Source organism: Perca flavescens, chromosome 1 (assembly GCF_004354835.1).
Source record: "Perca flavescens isolate YP-PL-M2 chromosome 1, PFLA_1.0, whole genome shotgun sequence".
Lineage (NCBI taxonomy): Eukaryota > Metazoa > Chordata > Actinopteri > Perciformes > Percidae > Perca > Perca flavescens.
Genome location: NC_041331.1, coordinates 17,934,973 through 17,954,844, shown reverse-complemented (window position 1 = coordinate 17,954,844; position 19,872 = coordinate 17,934,973). Strand labels below are relative to the sequence as shown.

Below are 19,872 nucleotides of genomic sequence, written 5' to 3'. Positions count from 1 at the left end.
TGGTTCGCAAAAAAAAAAAAAAAAAAAAAAAAGAAGAAGTAAGCTTATATCCCAGCACAGTGGAGCATAAAATGAACTTCCTGTGCTTTATATAAAAAGAAGTAGAGTCCAGCCTGCCATTGCCAACTGTGAGGCTCATTAAAGTTGCAAACGATGTATAAATGTTGTTACACATTTGTGGTATCAAAAGCACATAATGACAGCTAAGAAGAACCCGACATCACCTTTAGTGCGTCTCGTTTTTGGAGCATGAAAGAAGAACTGAAGAACACCATGTTTCTACTTTATAAAGGAAACAGGCAGCTATACGCTCATTCTTATAACTTGGATTTCTAGCGTTTGTTTTATGTTTTTATAAAAGTAACGTGAACGTACAGGAATACCTTATATTTGTTGAAGAAACCACAGAAAATGTTGACCTATAACTTGTATCTTACTCGCGTTTGCTTGTATTTAAACTGGCGTTGATGTGGAATCTCCTTTTATGGTGTTGTCTTGCCTTTTGTTTCCGGTCGCGTGCCCCTTTCTCCTAATACCGCGCGCCTTCTGTCTGCAGCACGTGTGGGGAATGACGACAGGGAAATGGCTTCAATACAAGGGTTCAAAGAGCACTTTGCCCGGGGATATGACGGCTCTTAAGAGGCAGGATTGGGATATAAATGACATTTAGCTAGTGAGGCAGATTTAGCATAAAGTGACATTTAGGTGGCAATACGTAGGAATGAGGTGAAACATCTCGCGACGAACCAGTGCAGACATTGACGAGTGTTCTGATGTTTCAGTGCAGCGCTTTATCAGAATGGATGTCAAACGTTTGGGCCATGCAAGAAGAGGGTTAAAACATATCCGCTTTGTTTTGAGGATGCCCTCGGATTTCCGTCTACAGTTTCCACATCATCAAAAAAAAAAAAAAAAAAAAAAAGATCAAGATTAAATGAAGTATACAGCCCACTCTTTTAAATACTTGGATGGTCTAGGAGTTAACACTGTTAAATGCAGAGGTAGGCTACATCTCATATACAGTAGCCTACAGACTGCCTACAGAGTGCCTACCGCATAGTGGACAAATGCATATGTTGCTAATAGTAAATGCCAAAAGGCAAATTAAGGCATCAAACACAAACAGCTGCCAATCACAGCACATCCTCTGAGTGATTTCAGGGCTCTGCAGTCACATTAGGAGTCATGTATGCAGGGTTTTTTGTTGCTCCAGTTAAACCTAACAGCAGCTCATTTCACTCGTTAGACATTCTCTCTGGTTGAAGCTGTGCTTTATTGGTTAAATCAACCATTGCAAGCTCTGGTTGGCACATGGATGGTGACTGATGGCCTATAAAGCTCAACTAGAGTGAGAAGAAGTAAGTGTTTAAGTCATGCATAAAGCTGCAGAGGGACAGTGCGATGGCTTTCAGATGTGTGTTAATTTGTGTTCAGAAAGTGACAGTGTAATTAAGACTGGACTCTCTGAGAAACATGGAGCAGTTTAAAAAAAAAAGATGACCTGCAAATTATTTAAAAGTTTGGTGCTACATCCTGGATTGCATACAACATAAGTTAAATAGAAACGGCAACAGATGGTGAACTTGGATAGTTGACGATAGGGAAATGAACAGCTTTATTGAGGGTTTTGATGTCACAACTTTAAGTGGCACACTACAGTTACTACTGGATAGACTGTGCAGGGCTGTTGTCATGTAATACTGTAAAGTACCAAAATGTCAATTTTGCATGGTAGACTCAGCTGTACATCTCATTTGGATGATATTGTAGCCTACTCTAATTAAAGCTGCTATCATAGGGCTTCTCGTTTAGTTTGTTTTCAAAGGCAATGTGTGTGGTTCTGTCCGTCCAAGTTGCTTGGCCATTGGATTTCAACTTCCTCCACCGTGTGTTAAACTGTATTGGTCAAAGGAATGACTCTTAATCGTGCGGGCATACACTGTTATCCCAAATTAGTTGACTTAATTTGCGTGGAAACCCCTTGCCTTAAACTGTTTAGGTTTTTCCACAAGGTGAAACTTAACAGGTCAAGTTGTATCATCACAGAGCGGTAAGTCGATGGAGTAGACAAATCAAGTTTACATTAGTGGTCATTACTAAAAATTATTAGTTTACATAAGCGACTTTTGTTTAAATAAAATAAATTGGAAACATTAGGTGCTACTTATCTAAACTATAGAAAATAAACCATTGTTATAAATGTGATTTTTTCTTTTTAACAGTATATTTTTAGGAATAATGTATTCGATACATTAGTTCCAGTATAACAGAATAGATAACAATGCACATATTGTAAATTCCAATCTGCTCTGCATAGATCTAGTTGACCATAGACTATGTCGCTGCCCAGACCCCATCAGTCCCCACCCGGGTCTCGGTCATGGTGCAAATGTAGATGTAGATGAACATGAACACTAAATCAACCATACAATACTAAAACCCACGTAACATAAATGCACACTCAAAACTTTAACAGAACATTATTTTAAAAAAAAAAACGCTTTAACTAGGACAGAAACCGTGTAGAACATATATTTTTTTTCCCATGAGCCTTTGCACTGCTTCAGCGCAGAACAGTTCCAATGACCCCGCCCCTCCCATACAGAAACTTAACATTCTTAGTTATCTCTGCTTTGCACTGCATACTTAGGCTGAGTATTACAAACAACCAATGTGATTTAGTAATGAATATGGTTTTTAACAAAACAGGAAAGAATAAGTAGTGACCACTAAAAAGTTGAATTACAACTAAGTCTGGGTTTACAGTGTAAACTTAGTCTGTTTTAATGGTCTTCATTTTAAAACTACAACCACAGGATCCGAGTGAAATAATGACACAGAGGTGAATCTTCACTATCTGCAAAGAATTATGTTTTTAAAATTCAAAATAATATTCAGGTTTTGGACATCTGAATTGTTCCACCCTCCATTTGTCCTCTAGACTACAGAAAACGCGTGGTGTCTTCCTGCTTTAGCTTTTTTGTTAACAAATGCTACGATAAGAAGATGTGTGCTGGCAGACTTTGATCTGTCTGTTTGTTGTGTGTGTGTGTGCTCCATACAAATAGGAATCTAAATTGTGCTTTTGGGTATGCAGGCTACCTGCATATCCGTGAAGCATACATACCCATTTCATCATTTATCTGCCAGTAGCTACATGGCAAGAGGTCAGCCCCTCAAGATCAAATATTTTTCTTACTAAATGACGGATTTATTAGACAAATAAATTGTTCGTCTGACTCTGAACCCTCTGTGATTGAAATATACCCCTGTGTCAACAGCATCGCCTCTCAAACCGGGTCCCGGGCGATGGAGGGCTGCCACAGCGGATTACTGAGCAAATATAAGTGGGAAATGAGTGCAGATCTGGGGGATCTACCCATCCACATCCAGCGTTTGACATTTCCGTCCAAAGGCCAACCTTCCTGCGCATTGTTAGATCAACGGAGCCACTTGATGGGGACTCTTTTTTTTGTTTTAAAATATAGGCTACTGCATAAGTAGAACAATCTCAAAAACCAACGCAGTATATGCGCTCTCTGTTTCTTTTTATTTTAGCTTATAGTGTTGTAATTCTAATGATCTAATCCATTTTAACCTGGGCGCCTAACAGCTGCGATTATGGTAGGCCCACTCCCTTCCGCTCAGAGCTATAGTAAAAAGTCGTGTGCTCGTAAATCTTAGCGCCTGCGTAACGATAACGTGCGGTAAAATCATTATTTGGCGACGTGGTGTCAGAGACTCTCTCATCTCGTCTGTCAGGAATCCAATTTCCTTTTATTTACATCCAAGGTATAGATTAATTACTCCCCTGACTAGTAGCCTGAAGGAATTAAGTTATGAGATATTTTGGTAGGCTCCATGATTAATCCATTGCGGCCTATGCAAGGATACGAAGAAGGAAGTAGAAGAGGTGATTAATGCGGTCGAGATAGGATCGCAAACATTGTTACATAATATCCTGATAGTAATAATAATAATAATAATACTCATGATTATAATAACATTAATGATACTGATAACAATACAAAAAATACATTAAAACTAATTGTTAGAGAAAACGTTTTTGTTTTTATGTGTTCAATCTGGAATTTAAGGTCGTTTTCATTGTCATAAGGCTTAGATAGGGAGGGCACCCAAAGCATCATGGGATAGGACGAGAGGAGGTGTGGACATGACATAGGGAGAAGGCCCTTTCAGGGCCAGGCAATTACAATACCTACGATCAGGCGATGCTGCGGCCCACTATTGATAGAGCTTTAAGGGTTATGATATCGGTGAAGTTACTGATGAAATATCCACCTGATTAATAGAGGACTCTGTCGTAACGGGCTGACATATGGTAGGCGAGGCAGCTGGGGACGGCACCTCAAGCATCCCCTACGGCCATTAACATATTAGAGGCTATTGTGCAGGCAGACAGTCCGACTTCATCCAGAGCCCTTGTGCAGATAGACAGCACCCCAGAGCTGTTTGATATAGGCTTTCAATAATGCATTACTCTTCAATCCGCCAACGGAGCTGTTCGTGGTGCTGAAATTATTGCCATGTGGCGCGTGTGGTGCCGCGCGTGGTGTGTGTTCAGTGCCAGCGGTGTTGTGTTACTCTCTGTAGGTTGTGTTAGATGGGTAAACTTTGAACAGATTATATATAATTATATATAGATAGATAGATAGATAGATAGATAGATAGATAGATGGACGGACGGACGGACGGACGGACGGACAGACAGAGACAGACAGACAGACGCACATACATGTAGCCTACATGTACCTGTGTATGTGCATGTAAGTTACACACAGGGATACAAGATCAAAATGCTGCCTTAGCTGTGTGAATTCGTCCAACACATCAAAAAGTCCGAATTCATTTAGGATTTGCGATGTTAATAACCTAGACTAAATCAAGAAATCTTTTGTGGGGTTTTCACGTTAAGAAAAGTTCGTTTTTTGTTAGAGCTAAATAAAAAAGCTGTTTTTTTTCACAATTTCCTTATTATAACATTTACATTCAAATCATAAACGTTTGGCATTATTTCTTACAAACTTTAAAGACTAGAGCGAAGCAATTCAGTGTGGAGTGACCACGACGTACTGTGACCCACAATTTACCATGCATAAAACAAATACTTTTGACGAAGTAATAATAGGATCAAAATATGTCATCCCTGCCAAACACTGAAGATTAACAAAGAAATGAGACTAAAAATATTTTACTCACGTCAAGGAATCGCTCACTCCTCTGTCCGTGTAGCCAACAGCTAAAGAAAAGCAATAAGGAGCAGCTTTCTGTGCTGTTAAACAGCTGCTTCCTTCATCCGCCTGCCTCCCCTGAAAGCCCCGATAGCTGTCTAAAAATATTGCATTTTAGATCAGCAAATCGCGATTAATATTGCATTACCTGCATTTAAAAATTCGTTTAAATGCAGCGGAAACTGAAGCCCACCAAAAATTATTTCTGAGAGTATTGGGTGAATAGAAATATTTGGAGTAGGGTCGAGGTTACACACCTTTCTACTTTTCTTTAATTTCTTCTGCTCTATCTCTCTCTCTCTCTCACACTCTCTCTCTCTCTCTCTCTCTCTCTCTCTCTCTCTCTCTCTCATTAAATGTTGATTGTCATGCCTGTTTCAACACAGCAACAAGGTTACTTTATCTTAGTTAAGAATTCCAGACATACAAATCAATGTTTCATTTAACAGCCTATTCTGCTGTAATTAAGGCCATTAAAAGTGCAAATACTCAAATAGATGGAAACTAAAACAACAGCATACCAATGTCCTATTTAAATCACTGGTTATAATCATAGTTATTAGATCAATTAACTTGGTCTGTTGTGCCATTAAAAAATGTAACATTCCTTACATTTTCAAACACTTATTTTATTATTATACGCCCATTATTATATGCCCATTATTATTATTATTATTATTATTATTATTATTATTATTATTATTATTATTATTATTATTTGCATTATTTGCATTATTATTATTATACATATTGTTGATTAAATACATTATTTTTTTATTTGGAACAACAATGTATTAAAGTTGTTGTTTTTTTAAACAAGAAGCGAAAATCAATTTCAGTTTTACAATGTGTCAATGGCCTTGATAAGATTTGCATAGGCTTCATGCTGCCAAATGGGGCATTTTTACCCAACCATAAATCAGACAAACTTTGAAGACATCCAAGAATGTGTTCGATTGATGAACGTTTTTATCTCCAATGTAAAAATGCAAGAGAAAACTGTTAAATTAAGACATTTAAAATCATTACAAAACTGACAATCTAAAATAAAATAACGTCATCATTTATATGAAGCTGTGGCCACAGTAATACATTCAAATTAAGACCGTAATAATTATGCTTAGTGTGGGCCCAATCACAACCAGAAAAGCATCGATTTCTTCCTTCAATTTATTAGAAGATTGCTGGAACACACCTCCCTGTTGAATTTGGCTTACAGGATGAATAGTACCAATGAAAGTAAGAGAACAACAGAAGAGAGTAGAGAGAAGTTGTGAGAGAGGGAAGGAGACAGTGGGACATTTTTTCCATGATGCACATGTCGCCGCAGTTTTGTAAACATACTTGTGCACAAAGTAAAATATATTACTTACACAACGTTTCCGTAACAATTAACACGACAAACAACGTGGTGATCTTGATATGAAAACAGGCATTTAACAGTGACTTACACCATCCACAAAAGAAGGTCTATCAGTAGACAGCTCTACTGTGTACGCAGTGATTCTTTTTTTCCCAATGCATAGACTGTTTGCACTGCAAACTAAAACACATGAAAGAAAACTTGTTTTGTTTTCGTGGTGATATCTCCTTGATGAAGCAGACAAGGATTTCGTGCTCTCTGGATCTGTTTGGAACTCCTCCTCGTGATGCCAATGGTGTCAATAGAGCCTATAATTGATTTCCAGAACACTGGAGCTCACCTCTGATAAGTGACAAAGTGATGTCTGTATATACAAAAAACATTTCGACATCAACAAATCTATAAACCTAAAGGGTCTTTTGTGCAAATTCAAAATAAATATATCTCTAGATGTGACAGCCTAAATTGCCGCCCGTGAATTAGGATTCCATGCAGGCCTAAACAATGTTTTCGTTATAGCCATAAACGTTTGCAACTAAACTTGAGTTTATAGCAGCCTCCAAAAAAAGAAGAAATGAACACATGAATAAATGAACAGATTCATGAAATATTCTATACCAACAACGACAAAAATCAAACCAGAAACACAGTTCAACAATCAATGAGGTAATTCGTAAATGGCTATACTTCAAATAATAGGCCTATCAGGAGAAAATAACTCGCTATAGTATCAAGCAAATTACCTCCCTCAACATGTTTTAAAAGGCAATGTCGACGTCGCTAAACTTTTTCCCTCGTAACAACTGAGCGAAACTTGTGTAATCTGTTATTTGCATACTTCACATTCACCGATAACGTGAAAATAAACAAGATATATGAAGCCTCATAAAATGGGTAGGCCTATCTAAAGCCCATTGTGCACCAACGTGTAAAATCGCTGGAGACAAAAGACTGAAAATGGTGTCTTAGTGTCTCTTGGTCCCCAAATTCGGTCCCATAACTTTTTTTTTTTCTTTTTCTTTTCTTTGCCCATCAGTGAGCAGCGGAAAATTTCAACCTCTTCTGCTTCTGTCTTTGGTTACAAAACCACACTCGCACCACATTTTTTTTCAGGTCCAACTTTTCCGCTATAGCTGCTATTTTCTCGGACGACGGCCGAGGCTGTACGGCGAAGTAAGCCTCCAAAGACCTCTTTTCTGGGGCCGCTATCGAGGTCCTCTTGCGTTTCTTTTCCCCTCCGTTGAAAATGTCAGGTTTGCTCATTTTCTCCCTCTGGGCCCCCTCGGCCTCCTCTAGCCAGGCCTGGAGGATAGGTTTGAGCGCAATCATGTTGTTGTGGGAGAGAGTTAACGACTCGAATCGACAAATTGTACTTTGGCTCAGTGATCCCACGCCGGGGATTTTGAGATTAGCCAGAGCGCCTCCCACGTCCGCCTGGGTCACCCCCAGCTTGATCCTCCGCTGCTTGAAGCGCTCCGCGAAAGCCTCCAGCTCCCTTGGGTCTGTGTCTGAGTCATTGATGGAGGAGAGTCCGGTGTTAGTGAGTCCTGGGCCGACTTGGCTCCCCCCGTGATGGCCCGGTAAGAGCCCGTGGTGGGTGAGAGGCGAGTTCATGCTCATAGCCTGGTGGGAGAGGTGACTTAAGCCGTGCATGTGAGAGTGCGGGTGGGCAGAGGAGGTGGAGATGAGCCCTGCGCCGCCACCTCCGCCGCCGCCGCCGCCTCCTCCACCGGACCCGTCGTGCGCACCGGACATCAGGGCGAGGGACGGCGAGGTGATGTGGTCCATGATATCCTGTGGCTCCAGGTTCTGGTGGTGGTGGTGGTGGTGGTGATGGTGGTGGTGGGCCAGTGGCACAGTGGATGTCGACGAGCATGGCACCGTGCTCATCGTGTGGTAGGTGGCGTCGGGCTTGAACGGGTGCGTCTTGCCCTGGGACACGGCGATGTCCACGGCCGCCAAAGCCTCAGCCCGGGCCAGCAGGGTCTCATCCAGGCTCGCAAATATGTTATTCTGTAGCTGCAAGGGCGGCAATTAAAATGAAGAGGATGGGAGAATGAAGGAGTGCGAAATGGGTAAGAAAAGGGGTAAGACAAGGAGAGAAAAAAGGAAGACGTCAGAGAAAAGAAGAAATAAGAAAACATAAATAAATGTATCCGTCAGTCGGGACTTTTGGCGACACATAACACAGCCGCAATATTCTTCCGAAGCGGCAAGTCATAAAAATGTATACAAAAACACTAGGCTAAAACCAGGCTTTGCGTGAGCATGCTTTCAAAAAGAAGACTATTCCGAGTGATTGCCGCGGAATACATGAAAAAAACATTAAGTGCGCGTCTTGGCTGAATGTGCCTTGGAGCACCCCTTGTTATTACGCACAAACAGCGTTCAAGCGCCACATGCAGCCTAGGTACGAAAAAGAAAAAGTCAAAGTTTTTTGGGGTATAATTTACCTGTGGAGTTTGTAGACAGGCTCTCCTTATAGCTTCCGAGCTGGAATGCAAAGTGGTGTACTTGTGCTCGGGTAAAGAGGGATGCATTGCGAAGTGCGGCTGTTTGCTGTTCATGGACATCATCTTGGCGAGCTTCTCCAATTAAAGTGCACGGGAAGAAGGGGGGAAAACTGCTACAAGAGCAGGAAAATAGTCATAGATACACAGTGATCCTTTGCCTATCCAGTAATGATGCAGTGTAGTTCGCTGTGTAGTGCGCCGAGTGCAGCCTTGAGCCCGGAGATCACAGAGATGCCTGCAGTCTCTCAGACGCACTTATCTGTCTACTGTTTCCCACTGCTGGGGATGAGAGAGGCTCTTACACCTGAGCGCCTCAGATCTCGTCAAGCCCGTGCTCGGCTGCTCTCGCGAGACACAAACTGCCAGAACAGTGAACAGGCTGACAGATTAAAAAACTGCTCACAGGGCAGGCTGTAACATCTGGAGACTAGACGCCTGCGTTTTTTAAAGGCTCACTCCACTCCACTCCAGCCACCGAACTGCGCAGGTCCCAATGCCTTTAGGTCTTATTCTTTCCTTGGAGGTGTGGAAACCATTGACTTAACGCGGTGGATTTTCGCTGTCATATACTTAATACTGGGCTATATCTATCTGATTTCAGGAAGTTGTTCAAATATAGAATTATAGGTGGGGAAGATGAAAAAAGTATGAGTAGGCTAATCATTCATTATTGTGTCATGAGTGAAAGCAATATTATAATTTATTGTTTATTTTATTGACTAGTTTTTCACTAAAATGTTAAATATGTAGGTTGCTCGCCTTGCCAGTGGGCTGTTCTCGGCCCACTGTCTCATCTTAACCCTTAGAAGTAATGAGACCGCCGCCTTATCATTAAAGCCCATCATCGCCAGATGAGCAAAAACAAATTGATTTAATACACCAGCGTAACCTTGTACACAGTCTTTACCTAAATGAATTAATCCCAATGAATTAACACTTCATTTATTCAAACCACAACGGTTACCCAATTAAAATTTCATGCAGCGATTAGAGGTATGTGAAATATACATGATATCGTTAAATTTGCATAATAGATAAGGTGCTTTCTGCTACAATGGAATTACTGTGCGTGAGGTCTCTAATGTGTGTCGTTATAGGCTACAACATGCATTTATCAGCATGAACAAGCTATACGTTTTTTTTTTAATACTTTTAATGGTATCAGATTAATAATTACCATTTAATGTAATGCAAATTATGTGGAAAAGTAGCACAAAGAAAGAAGTAACACAATGTCCACTAAATATTAATTCCGAATTCCACTAGAAATCCCAATGTGGAAAATTCCCCACAAAATGCAGGCCACTATGGTAGCCCATGTAAGACTGTGATCAAGACACTGCAAAAAAAATAAGAGACAATGCAAAGAAACACAAAAGAAAACAGTTTCATACATTGTTTCTCCTTGCATAACTATTTTATTTTCTTAACACTCTTGCATTGCAAAATGTATTTCAAAATATCAGTTTTTCATGACAGTGATTGTTCATCTGTCTTCAGTATTGCATGTCATCATAAAAAGATTACCACGAGGACCACGTTTACTGAATAACTTGAAATGACAAACACATACAAGTAGGCTGAAAGTATGAAAATGTCTTGGCACCAAAACTGGTGCACTACAGTATGACAAAGAACAGCACAGAAGTGTTTGCCAGATCACAACACAGACAGAATTTCAGAATGTAAAGGCTGGCTTTAAAAGCATTTAACTGCCACTGAGACCTACAACATACTACACAAAAAACTGCCAATCTGACCAAGCTGTCATATTTTGTCTTCAATTCATACAATATAACAGACCAAATGACAATAACTTACACCGGAGCATCACACTCACACATTTTTTTCTGAAGCAATATTGAGTTAATGTTTTGGTTGCGAAACCTGAACAAAACGCACCACGGCGCACGGTACAGTGACAACACACCGGTTCCGTTTTGACAACCTTCACATGAGCTTTGAAAGTTTTGTGGGACTGCTTGTGTTAAAGGGACTGTGAGACTTCCTCTTTGTCGGCTGGCTGATGTTCAGTGTGTGTCTGTCTCTCGTTGTGTTCACAGGTTTACCGGTGCAGATGGGGGAGGAGGAAAGGTTTACACGATCATGGTCTTGGCTTGCTGGACTGAGAGAGCCAGAAGCACCGGCCTTATTCTCTTCCAGTGAATCAAACAGCAAGTCAAAAGACAGTTCATCAGTCTGAGAGGGCCCTTCGTGCCCTGCACAGTCAGGGACATTGGCACCGTTCTCCCTATCTGACACCAGTGCAGCAAAACATTCCTCTGCAGAGCCGTTTGGAGCCTCTTTCTCGTTCAAGGTGCCACCCACGTTGACACATGGTGGGTGGTTCTTCTGGTCACACTGTATAACAGGTTTGCAACCACGGCTTGACGGGCCATCCCGGCAGGTTCGTGGTTCTGGGACGAGAGTGTGGTCCAAGTCTGCGGGAGGGGAGGAAGCCAGGGAGAGCTGTGATCCCCGGCTACTGGTGCTCTCTCCGTCCAACATCATGGAGTCCAACTCAGAGATTTTGTCCATGTAAGCGGCATCCATGGAGGCCTCGCTGGAAATCTGCAAGCCACCAGGCTCGTCATCATCTACGTCGTCCTCTTCTTTAACTGAGATTTCTTTACTTGGACCTGGACATGACTCGTCACTAGATTTAGATCTCTGCCAACCACCCCAGAAGACAGACTTTGAGGGTTCCACGTCAGTAATTGGAGGCAAGTCGTTGGGGAATTTGTCGAGGCTGCTGAATTGGTTCTCCATGGTGCTGCTACTTTCGCCAGGACTGGGAAAGTCTTCAAAATCAAGCCTCCTCAGATAAGACGCAGGTTTAAATGCAACTTTCTTTTCACGGACGCCAGGGCTTCTCAGAGTCAGGGACCGGAAGGCAGAGGACGGAGTGGTGGGCAAAAGGTCAGAGGAGGTGCTTTCCAAGTCCTTGGTTTTCTGGTCACCCGTCAGATTCTTCTTAGACTCGTTGTGATCTGCAGACGGCATGAACATCAAACTGTGATGTCTAGAAAACGTTCGACCTTCTGCCACTGGATTGCTGCAGATTGACTCTCTCTCGTTGTCACTCAAGCTTCTCATCATCATGTTGATTTTGTGCGGCTGGGTGGGAGCTTCTGCCTCGGCCTCGCTATTCCAGCATGCTTCCTGCCCTTCAAGACGTCGCTTCTCGGACTTTCTGACTTGAGACTCCAGGTCTTCGATGTACTGGTCGCTGCGCTCCAGAGCCCTTTTTAAGTGGTCCACATCACGCTCGTGCTGCTGGATTTTAGCTTCCAGTGCTGCCACTGTATAACGACCAAACCTGGGAACAGATCATTTTTTTCTTTAAATTGTTCAAGGGTTATCATGACAGAAAAGCCACATAACATTTAGCTGAGTGACACAATGGTTTTCAATTGACCATGCAAATGTACCTTGTGCAATTGAAAATAAAATAAAACCAAGATATCCAACTATAAATCAAGCACCAACACACCCACTGTGTGTTTTTTTTTTTCAAACAACTCAAGAACCGTTGGTCCAATCTACTTCACATTTGGCTTCCTGGGAACCCAATGAACTTGGGGTTTGACATTTGGAGCAGTTTGGACAGCGTTGTATGTTGGATATTAATAAACTGACTAACTGAAACTAAACAATCGCACAATGAAGGTTGAGGGGGAAAAGCGCTGCCATAACACTGGCTCTTCCTTTGATACCCTTTCATAATAATAAAAAAAACAGCTTAAATTCACTCAGAGCATTTAGCCAAGAGGAAACTCACTAAAAAGCTATTTTTTGCTGACACTAGAACAAAAGCCAGACACTTTATCGTACATTAATTGCTGTGAGCTGTAAATTCACCACTTCTAAGCGGACGGCAGAAGATAACGTTATCTCGGAGCTGACCAGGCACAGAGAGCTCTCTTCCCTTGTCTCACTCAGACTAGGTTGTGTAAGTGTGCCAACTTATAACACTAATAACATTACCGTAGGCAAAATACCTCCCGTTAATTAAATCCATACTTTAACGTTACTTTATAACCGTCAAGCCACTAAGCCAGTTTGAAAATGAATACCTCTGCTGAAGTGTTAAATTCATTAACGATAATAATGACGAGACAGCACCCCTGTCATTAAGCGCTGAGTGTGGTGATATCAACATGCACTAAAATGTAGTTAAGACAAAAAAACTCTTTATTTTCATTGCCTTCCACCTTTTCTCCCGTCCATCTCTGTACTCAGTCCGGTTCTGGTGGTTTATTAACGCAGATTTTTGCTGATTGGCTCTCATAACGGGCCGGATGGGTGGCGCATGGCCAAGCAATCGGACCGTTCCAAACAGGCATTTTGAATGGAAACTGTGCTAGTCAAATATAAAACAGCCTTAAAGCTGTGGTAGGATTAAAAAATTATATAATAATTCTCATCAAATTGTAATTAAAGTAGTCTGTGGAATAACTAGACTTCTGCATCTCCTCCTTGTCTCTGTATTCAGGCTTTAGTAAATCTAGCTGTCACAGGAGACTTTGGTTAATCACAGGTAATTTCAGAGAGAGAGAGAGGGAGAGAGGGAGAGAGGGAGAGAGAGAGAGAGAGAGAGAGAGAGAGAGAGAGAGAGAGAGAGAGAGAGAGAGAGAGAATTGGCTGTTCTGCCATTGCACACCTCCCTTCGGTGAAAGTTTAGTTTGCCGTAGCCAAAGGCCCTGTGCTGCAGCTAATTCACGGCTAAACTATTAGATAGGAGACTTTATCGTGATCAATTTATGTACATTAAATATAGGAATGTATCGTGTTTAAAAATGTAGTCCAGTTTATAGTCCAGGGAGCGGACATTTGCTGTCAATCTGCTTGGGTTAGCCTTTAGCCTAGCACATGCTCGTTTGTGCGTTTATGTTTGCTCTCACACCGCCTCTGGAGTCTCCTTGTTCGGGTGGCAGCATTAGCCAGGACCAGAGGCTGAAGCCGCGGCACTGTCTACCGCTGCCATTCAAACGAGGACACGTCACAGGCGGCGTGATAGGAAGCTTTGTGCAGTAGACTCAGGGCTGCGGCTAATTCAAGCTTTGTTTCTGTAGCTAACTAGAGCCTCACAGTACAGTATGTCATTTCAAAGGGCTTTACAAAGAAAACGCGACAGTCATTCTCATGCTGCTACATAACGGCACGCCATCAGGATGAAATCAATGGTTAGTACTCGTAAATGTTACTGTATGAAGCCTGATGGGAAAGGGAGAACTGCAGGAGGAGGTCTCGCTCTACTTAAAATTCTAGCTTTTCTTTTTAATTCTGTCTCCCGCAGCTTTGTCTTTTGAAACATCAATATAGAAAGTGGCCTATGACCATTTTTGATTTGACAGAGAAAGGGCCAAGCAAACCAAACAGACCTTAGCAGCAAGTTACTGCTTCCAACTTGAAACACTGAATTGAAACAGAATTACCTCACTGCTCCCAATGGCTAAAATGTGCAACTACAACTATCTCTCACAGTTAATTTTGTCTGTACTGTTACCCATGACATTGACTTGGAAGCATTTGTCCCTTTCTAACCAAATACAAGTAAAAGTGCCCATATTATATTATGGTATTTGGGGTGTTATTTTGTGTCTCTGGTGCTTCCACATGCATACAAACTTGAGAAAAAAAACAAACAAAAAAATGCTGTTTTGAGTGAGATATGGGTTTCTGAATGATTCCTGCCTTCAGTCTCCAGGTGAGCTGTTGGCTAACCGCTAGCAGGCTACTTTGTTCTCAATGGCAAAACACTGCTACAACACACACAAGTTCCATAATCTACAAAATAATGACTTACATGTACCTGTTCTGCAGGTATTCCACGCAAAGTTGGAAGTGCGCCCTTGTTTAGAAGAAGTCTCCCGGCTAATCCTGCTTTGTAACTGACCTGAATAGCTGATGTGATCCTTACCTAGCTACTGCGCATGTGCGACTGCCAACAAAGATGGTACAGAAGTGAGATGTCTCATTCTGTAGCTAAAACAGAGACCTGAACACACAGGGTGAAAAGAGGAGCTGCAGCAATGTGCAGTACAACAAAAATATGGTGTTTTTTTGAAAATTAAGCCATGTAAACCTATTCAGGTACAACCTCTAAATACAATTATGAGCCTGAAAATGAGCATAATATGGGCGCTTTATAAACGAAAAAGAACGATACTTACTTCTGAGGAGATCTGCTCACCACCTCTGCTTTCAATCTCATATTCTCTTGTACAAGGTCAACATTTTGAGATCGTAATGCCTTATTTGCCTAAGGATGGTAAAGTAACACATTTGCCAAATGTTACAAAGGATTCCACAAAGGTAGCAACAAAACTCAACCAAGCATAGTATTTATGTCACAGACGGAAGCATCATGTAAGCTTATCTTTATCACTGTTCCTATTGAAAGATGGTAATGTCAATGTTTGCCTCATTCCTTCATAGGATATGATGAATCAGAATGGCAAACCCCTGTTATCAATATACGATCAATATAGTTGATGTCAATACAATTTATTGATTATTATAGGTTACGTACTTCCTTTAGCTTATCCATGTCCTGCTTTACTTTATCACAAACATCGGTGGCAGCGCGCAGCTTGTTGGTCCATTCTTCCAGGACAAAGGGGTCAACTTTTTTGTCATCTGTTAGCAGTGTATTAATGCTGCAGGGATCCAAAGCAGTCTTCAGTTGTGACTCCAGACTTTGATTTTTTGTTTTCAGCTCCTCGTTTTCTCTGATGAGCCCTTCGAATTCCTCCTGTTTAAGAGAAGAGTGTGAAACTTAAAACAGGTTTTAACAATAAAGGCATCCATGTGTCATCAGTGTTGGAAGGTTAGAGCTGCTACTATTGCTTTTAGGCAAACCTAAAAGCTGAACACTGTGTTGTAATCTGAAATAATAATGAATTGCCTTCATAGAATCTACCTGCATCAGTGGATGGTGCCTGCTGCAATTGAAACTCCCCTCATTGTCTATGCTTGCGTTTTTGTGGTGATGAACCCCTTGATAAATTCTGTTCAAGAGCATCAACCTGCTTGTTATTGCTGTGAAAATACATAGCATGATAAACCCATACCTCATACTCCCGCAAAAGCAGTTCCCCTCTGGTTTTTCTGAGACATTTCCTCATGGAAGGACTATCATTGTGATCATTTGTGCCTCCTATAACAGAATTACATGATTAAAGTAACAGATAAACAGACTTGACAACATAACACATATTAAAGTAATGTTACCAAGTCACTCAGCTTTGATGAAGATGCAACAATGCATTAGTTATGTTAATATAGTTGCTACCCAAAAACATAACTATGAGAGGCTGAGGTGCTGCCTTTTAAACTAAAAGTAAATGTATCTCAGACTCCCAAATCCACCTGCAGAGAGGTCATATTTATTACATATTTAAGTCCTGTCCTTGTAGCCTTCACTTAAGTAATTCATATTAGAACAGCAATTCATTGTATATAACATAGACTCCATGCAGCACAGTAATTGGGCCAGGACATCTTTAGCCTAACTTAGCACAAAAACTATAGCAGATAAAAACAGCTTGCCTGAGTCCAAAAGTGAAAAATGTGTCTTCCAGCAGCTCCATGTTGCATATGGTTTGCCAGCAAGATACCAATACAATAGGTACAAAAGATAGGAATGTGTGCATAGAGAATACTTCTGGGGTGCTATGTACAGTCACCGGACCCAGCTGATTAAAATTCAACTTGTATTCACAAACTGGGATCAAAAAAGGTGTTTTATACTAGCTCATAGATTTAGTTTTTTAATTAACTCGTCCATTACAAGTTGAGGCTGCACAGAAGACAGAACTGCAGCAAAAAAAGCTCTGCTAACTTTTTTGTTTTCAAAACTGCCACCTAACTTTTGCAAGATATATTTTAGTGAATGACTCAAAGCATCCAAGGCTGAAGCCCATTAGCTATGACTGAGCTACATGTTAGCATATCAGTGTATAGCCTACTGTCTTATGTTGTGATCCAAAATGATCAGGCCAGCAAAAACAAGGAAGACAGGAACGGTGCATTTGGGTGATCAAGCCTCCAAAAGTTGATTATAACAAATTGTTTGCAAAATATTTCGCTTACATTAAAAGTATTTGGCAATTGACCCTTGCTGGCACTTCTCACTGTCACTGATAAGTGTATATGGTATATATAGTTTAACTGACCTAACATGAATCTGAAGTTTACTACACTGAAATGATACGGTCTACAACTTCCTATGAAGTATGTGGATATAATGGTCCAACCCGCTGTCAAATGGGTGAATAGCAATAGCAGTTCATTTCACTCATAATCCAAAAACAGGATTTTTTGGTTGTTGATTGCGCTATTGATAAAACGAACATTGCAACTGCCTGAACTTAACTGCAACTTTAACAGCATGCCTTATTAAACATGATGTCACGATGACTCAACTGTGACATGGTGCAGATGCTACCGCCTCTACTTCCTTGTCCGTTTCCCCTTCGTTTGTAGGTATGGAGCTACTCACCGATGATTTCCCTGCAGGGGTTCTCTGCTGTGATGGGGACTCTGCAGGTGGGACATTGGCTAGCTTTCTTTAACCACATTTCCATGCAGGAGGAGCAGAACACGTGGTGGTTGGCACAAATGACCGGCTGCCTGACCTGCACAGACAGAAAAACGAGCGGATTCTTGGTTTACTTTTGCAATAAGTTACATTAACGCCAGACAACCAAGTTTAAGTTAGTTACGGTAGCTAATGTCCGCTTCATAGACGTCTTGTTACGGTAAACTGGTAACGTAACAACGTTAAGGTTACTAAGGCAGCAGTTTATCTCGTGTAAACACATCATCTTTGTTTAGCGGCTGACGTACTTTAACGATTTAAAAACGAAACAGCAGTCAACGTTACCTTTCCGAGACATATCTGGCATGAAATCGGCAAAGTCAGATGAAGGGTGGATGTCTGAAAGTTAAGAGCCATGCTTTTTGAAGGAATACACAGCGCACAAACACACACACAAACTTTCCCACCAGTCCCCGCTGCGCAGCGCGCCGAGTCTCAGATCTACGGAAAGCCAAAAAGGCCTAAAAGGCTGTACTTCGCAAACGTTTAAAACTGAAATGCAGCATGGGATGTGCAGCGGGAGAACCTGTGGAAAAGAACCCAAGTGTAATCAGTGTGGGAAAATCATGAAGCATGGCTGTCCAAAGAAATAGAAGATGTCAAGTCATGAAGATCAGGCCAAAGAGAAGGCTAAGCCATGAGGAAGCAGATAACTTAGGAAAGAAAATATTCAAGAAATAAGGGTAGGAAGCATGATGAATATTAGTTGGAACACGTTCTTAGCATTTCTTTCTGGCCATGGTGATTTTCTGGTCTGACAAGAAATAACAAAACAATTGAGAAAACTATTAACTAAGTTAAGGAATGTGTATGATTCACATGATCGTAAATGTAGGCTAATTTAAAATAGTTTTAAAAAGCATTCTAAAAATTAGTCAGCTTCTCAATTTTCCCCATAACAATAACTTTGTATGAAATCAGCCCAGCCAGCAAGTCCATTCCATGATGAATAAAACAAAGAATGAATAATATATTGTATGTCCATAGGTTTTAGATGAGAAAACTATGTTATCTATTTGTCCGTAAAGTTTAGGTTTTTGTATTTTCAGTATCGAGCAATAACATAAAAGTTTATTTTTACCATCTTCAACTGTTTTTAATGTTACAACACTTTCAAATAGCTGATATCAACAACAATTTATTCCAGACCATATATGACGTGTGGCCACTTGATGACTAACCCCAAGCAATTAAAATGTTAATTCACAATTGACAGATTTTATGTTAATGAATATTAAAGGTGGGAACTGAAATTTGTACATCATTTTATATGCATCCAGAGCAAAAGTCAACTCATGGGTTTGATGGGCAAGACAGCTGTATTCCCCATAACAGTCTATAAAGCTACCGTCATCCAGAGGAATGCTGAAATTGGGGTGTGATTTGCATTTCACAGATTATACTGGAAAATAAATATTAAAAATGGATAAAGAGTTTCCAAAAGTTTAATGTGGTAAATATAACTAAATTGTATACTCGCAGATATACAGCAGCATACAGATACTTTCTATTTGGGTTAAAATTAGCTTGTAAACAAATATAGCTGACAGGGACTTACTGAGTTGGTATCACTAGAAAACTAGGTTTCTATAGGTCAATGTGCTCTCAATACCTAAGAAAGTAGTTTCTTAGCTTTGGTATCCCATATATTTTTTTTTTCTCAAAATGATAAATTACAGCAAAACTTATAAACCGTTTTTTATTTTTTATTTCAATATCAAATTACTGCAAAATGACAATTCCTTACTTAGATGCCACCAACAGCACATTCATTCATTAATTTCAAGCCTGCCCATAATGAAGATTACAATGTAATATTTAGCAAGCCTTCATCTCAGGTAAACAATCTATTTTATAAATAATGATACAGAGTGATCTAATATTAGCATAATTTCCACTACAAATATTTTAAATTACATCTCCACCACAGTTTAGCCCTCCAGAGCCATTACTCATATCTAAACCAACATGTCCTGTGCTTCATTGTATCTCAAACCAGGACATCTTCTCAGGATCTAATATGATTAGAATTGACTGGCTGCAAAAAAGCTTGTACACTGATGCCAGTTTGAAAACATCACCGGTACTTGTTTGGTTGTTTTCAATGGAATATTAAATGCATCACAGACCACCACTTGT

General features: G+C 40.6%; 2 protein-coding genes across 2 annotated transcripts; both read right to left on the bottom strand.

The window, feature by feature from the left end:
• Positions 1-7,593: 7,593 nt before the first annotated feature.
• Positions 7,594-9,191, bottom strand: pou4f1 (POU class 4 homeobox 1). The gene is made up of 2 exons (XM_028585088.1): positions 9,069-9,191; positions 7,594-8,634 (listed from the first exon to the last, which is right to left on the bottom strand). The coding sequence occupies exons 1-2, from the start codon at positions 9,189-9,191 to the stop codon at positions 7,648-7,650; spliced, it is 1,110 nt and encodes a 369-aa protein (XP_028440889.1). The 3' UTR covers positions 7,594-7,647.
• A 1,328-nt stretch (positions 9,192-10,519) lies between these two features.
• On the bottom strand, positions 10,520-18,242 carry obi1 (ORC ubiquitin ligase 1). The gene is made up of 6 exons (XM_028587175.1): positions 18,019-18,242; positions 17,635-17,770; positions 16,205-16,290; positions 15,664-15,885; positions 15,305-15,393; positions 10,520-12,447 (listed from the first exon to the last, which is right to left on the bottom strand). The coding sequence occupies exons 1-6, from the start codon at positions 18,088-18,090 to the stop codon at positions 11,079-11,081; spliced, it is 1,974 nt and encodes a 657-aa protein (XP_028442976.1). The 5' UTR covers positions 18,091-18,242; the 3' UTR covers positions 10,520-11,078.
• Between the last annotated feature and the right edge of the window lie 1,630 nt (positions 18,243-19,872).

Excerpts from the sequence above, each read along its gene's own strand:
- obi1 (XM_028587175.1), bottom strand. The coding sequence starts at position 18,090 with ATGGCTCTTAACTTTCAGACATCCACCCTTCATCTGACTTTGCCGATT. Across the intron at positions 17,771-18,018 it reads GCCAGATATGTCTCGGAAAG|GTCAGGCAGCCGGTCATTTG; the intron begins GTAACGTTGACT and ends CTGTCTGTGCAG. Across the intron at positions 15,394-15,663 it reads ACATGGATAAGCTAAAGGAA|GCAAATAAGGCATTACGATC; the intron begins GTACGTAACCTA and ends TACCATCCTTAG.
- pou4f1 (XM_028585088.1), bottom strand. The coding sequence starts at position 9,191 with ATGATGTCCATGAACAGCAAACAGCCGCACTTCGCAATGCATCCCTCT. Across the intron at positions 8,635-9,068 it reads CCTGTCTACAAACTCCACAG|CTACAGAATAACATATTTGC; the intron begins GTAAATTATACC and ends CCGCCCTTGCAG.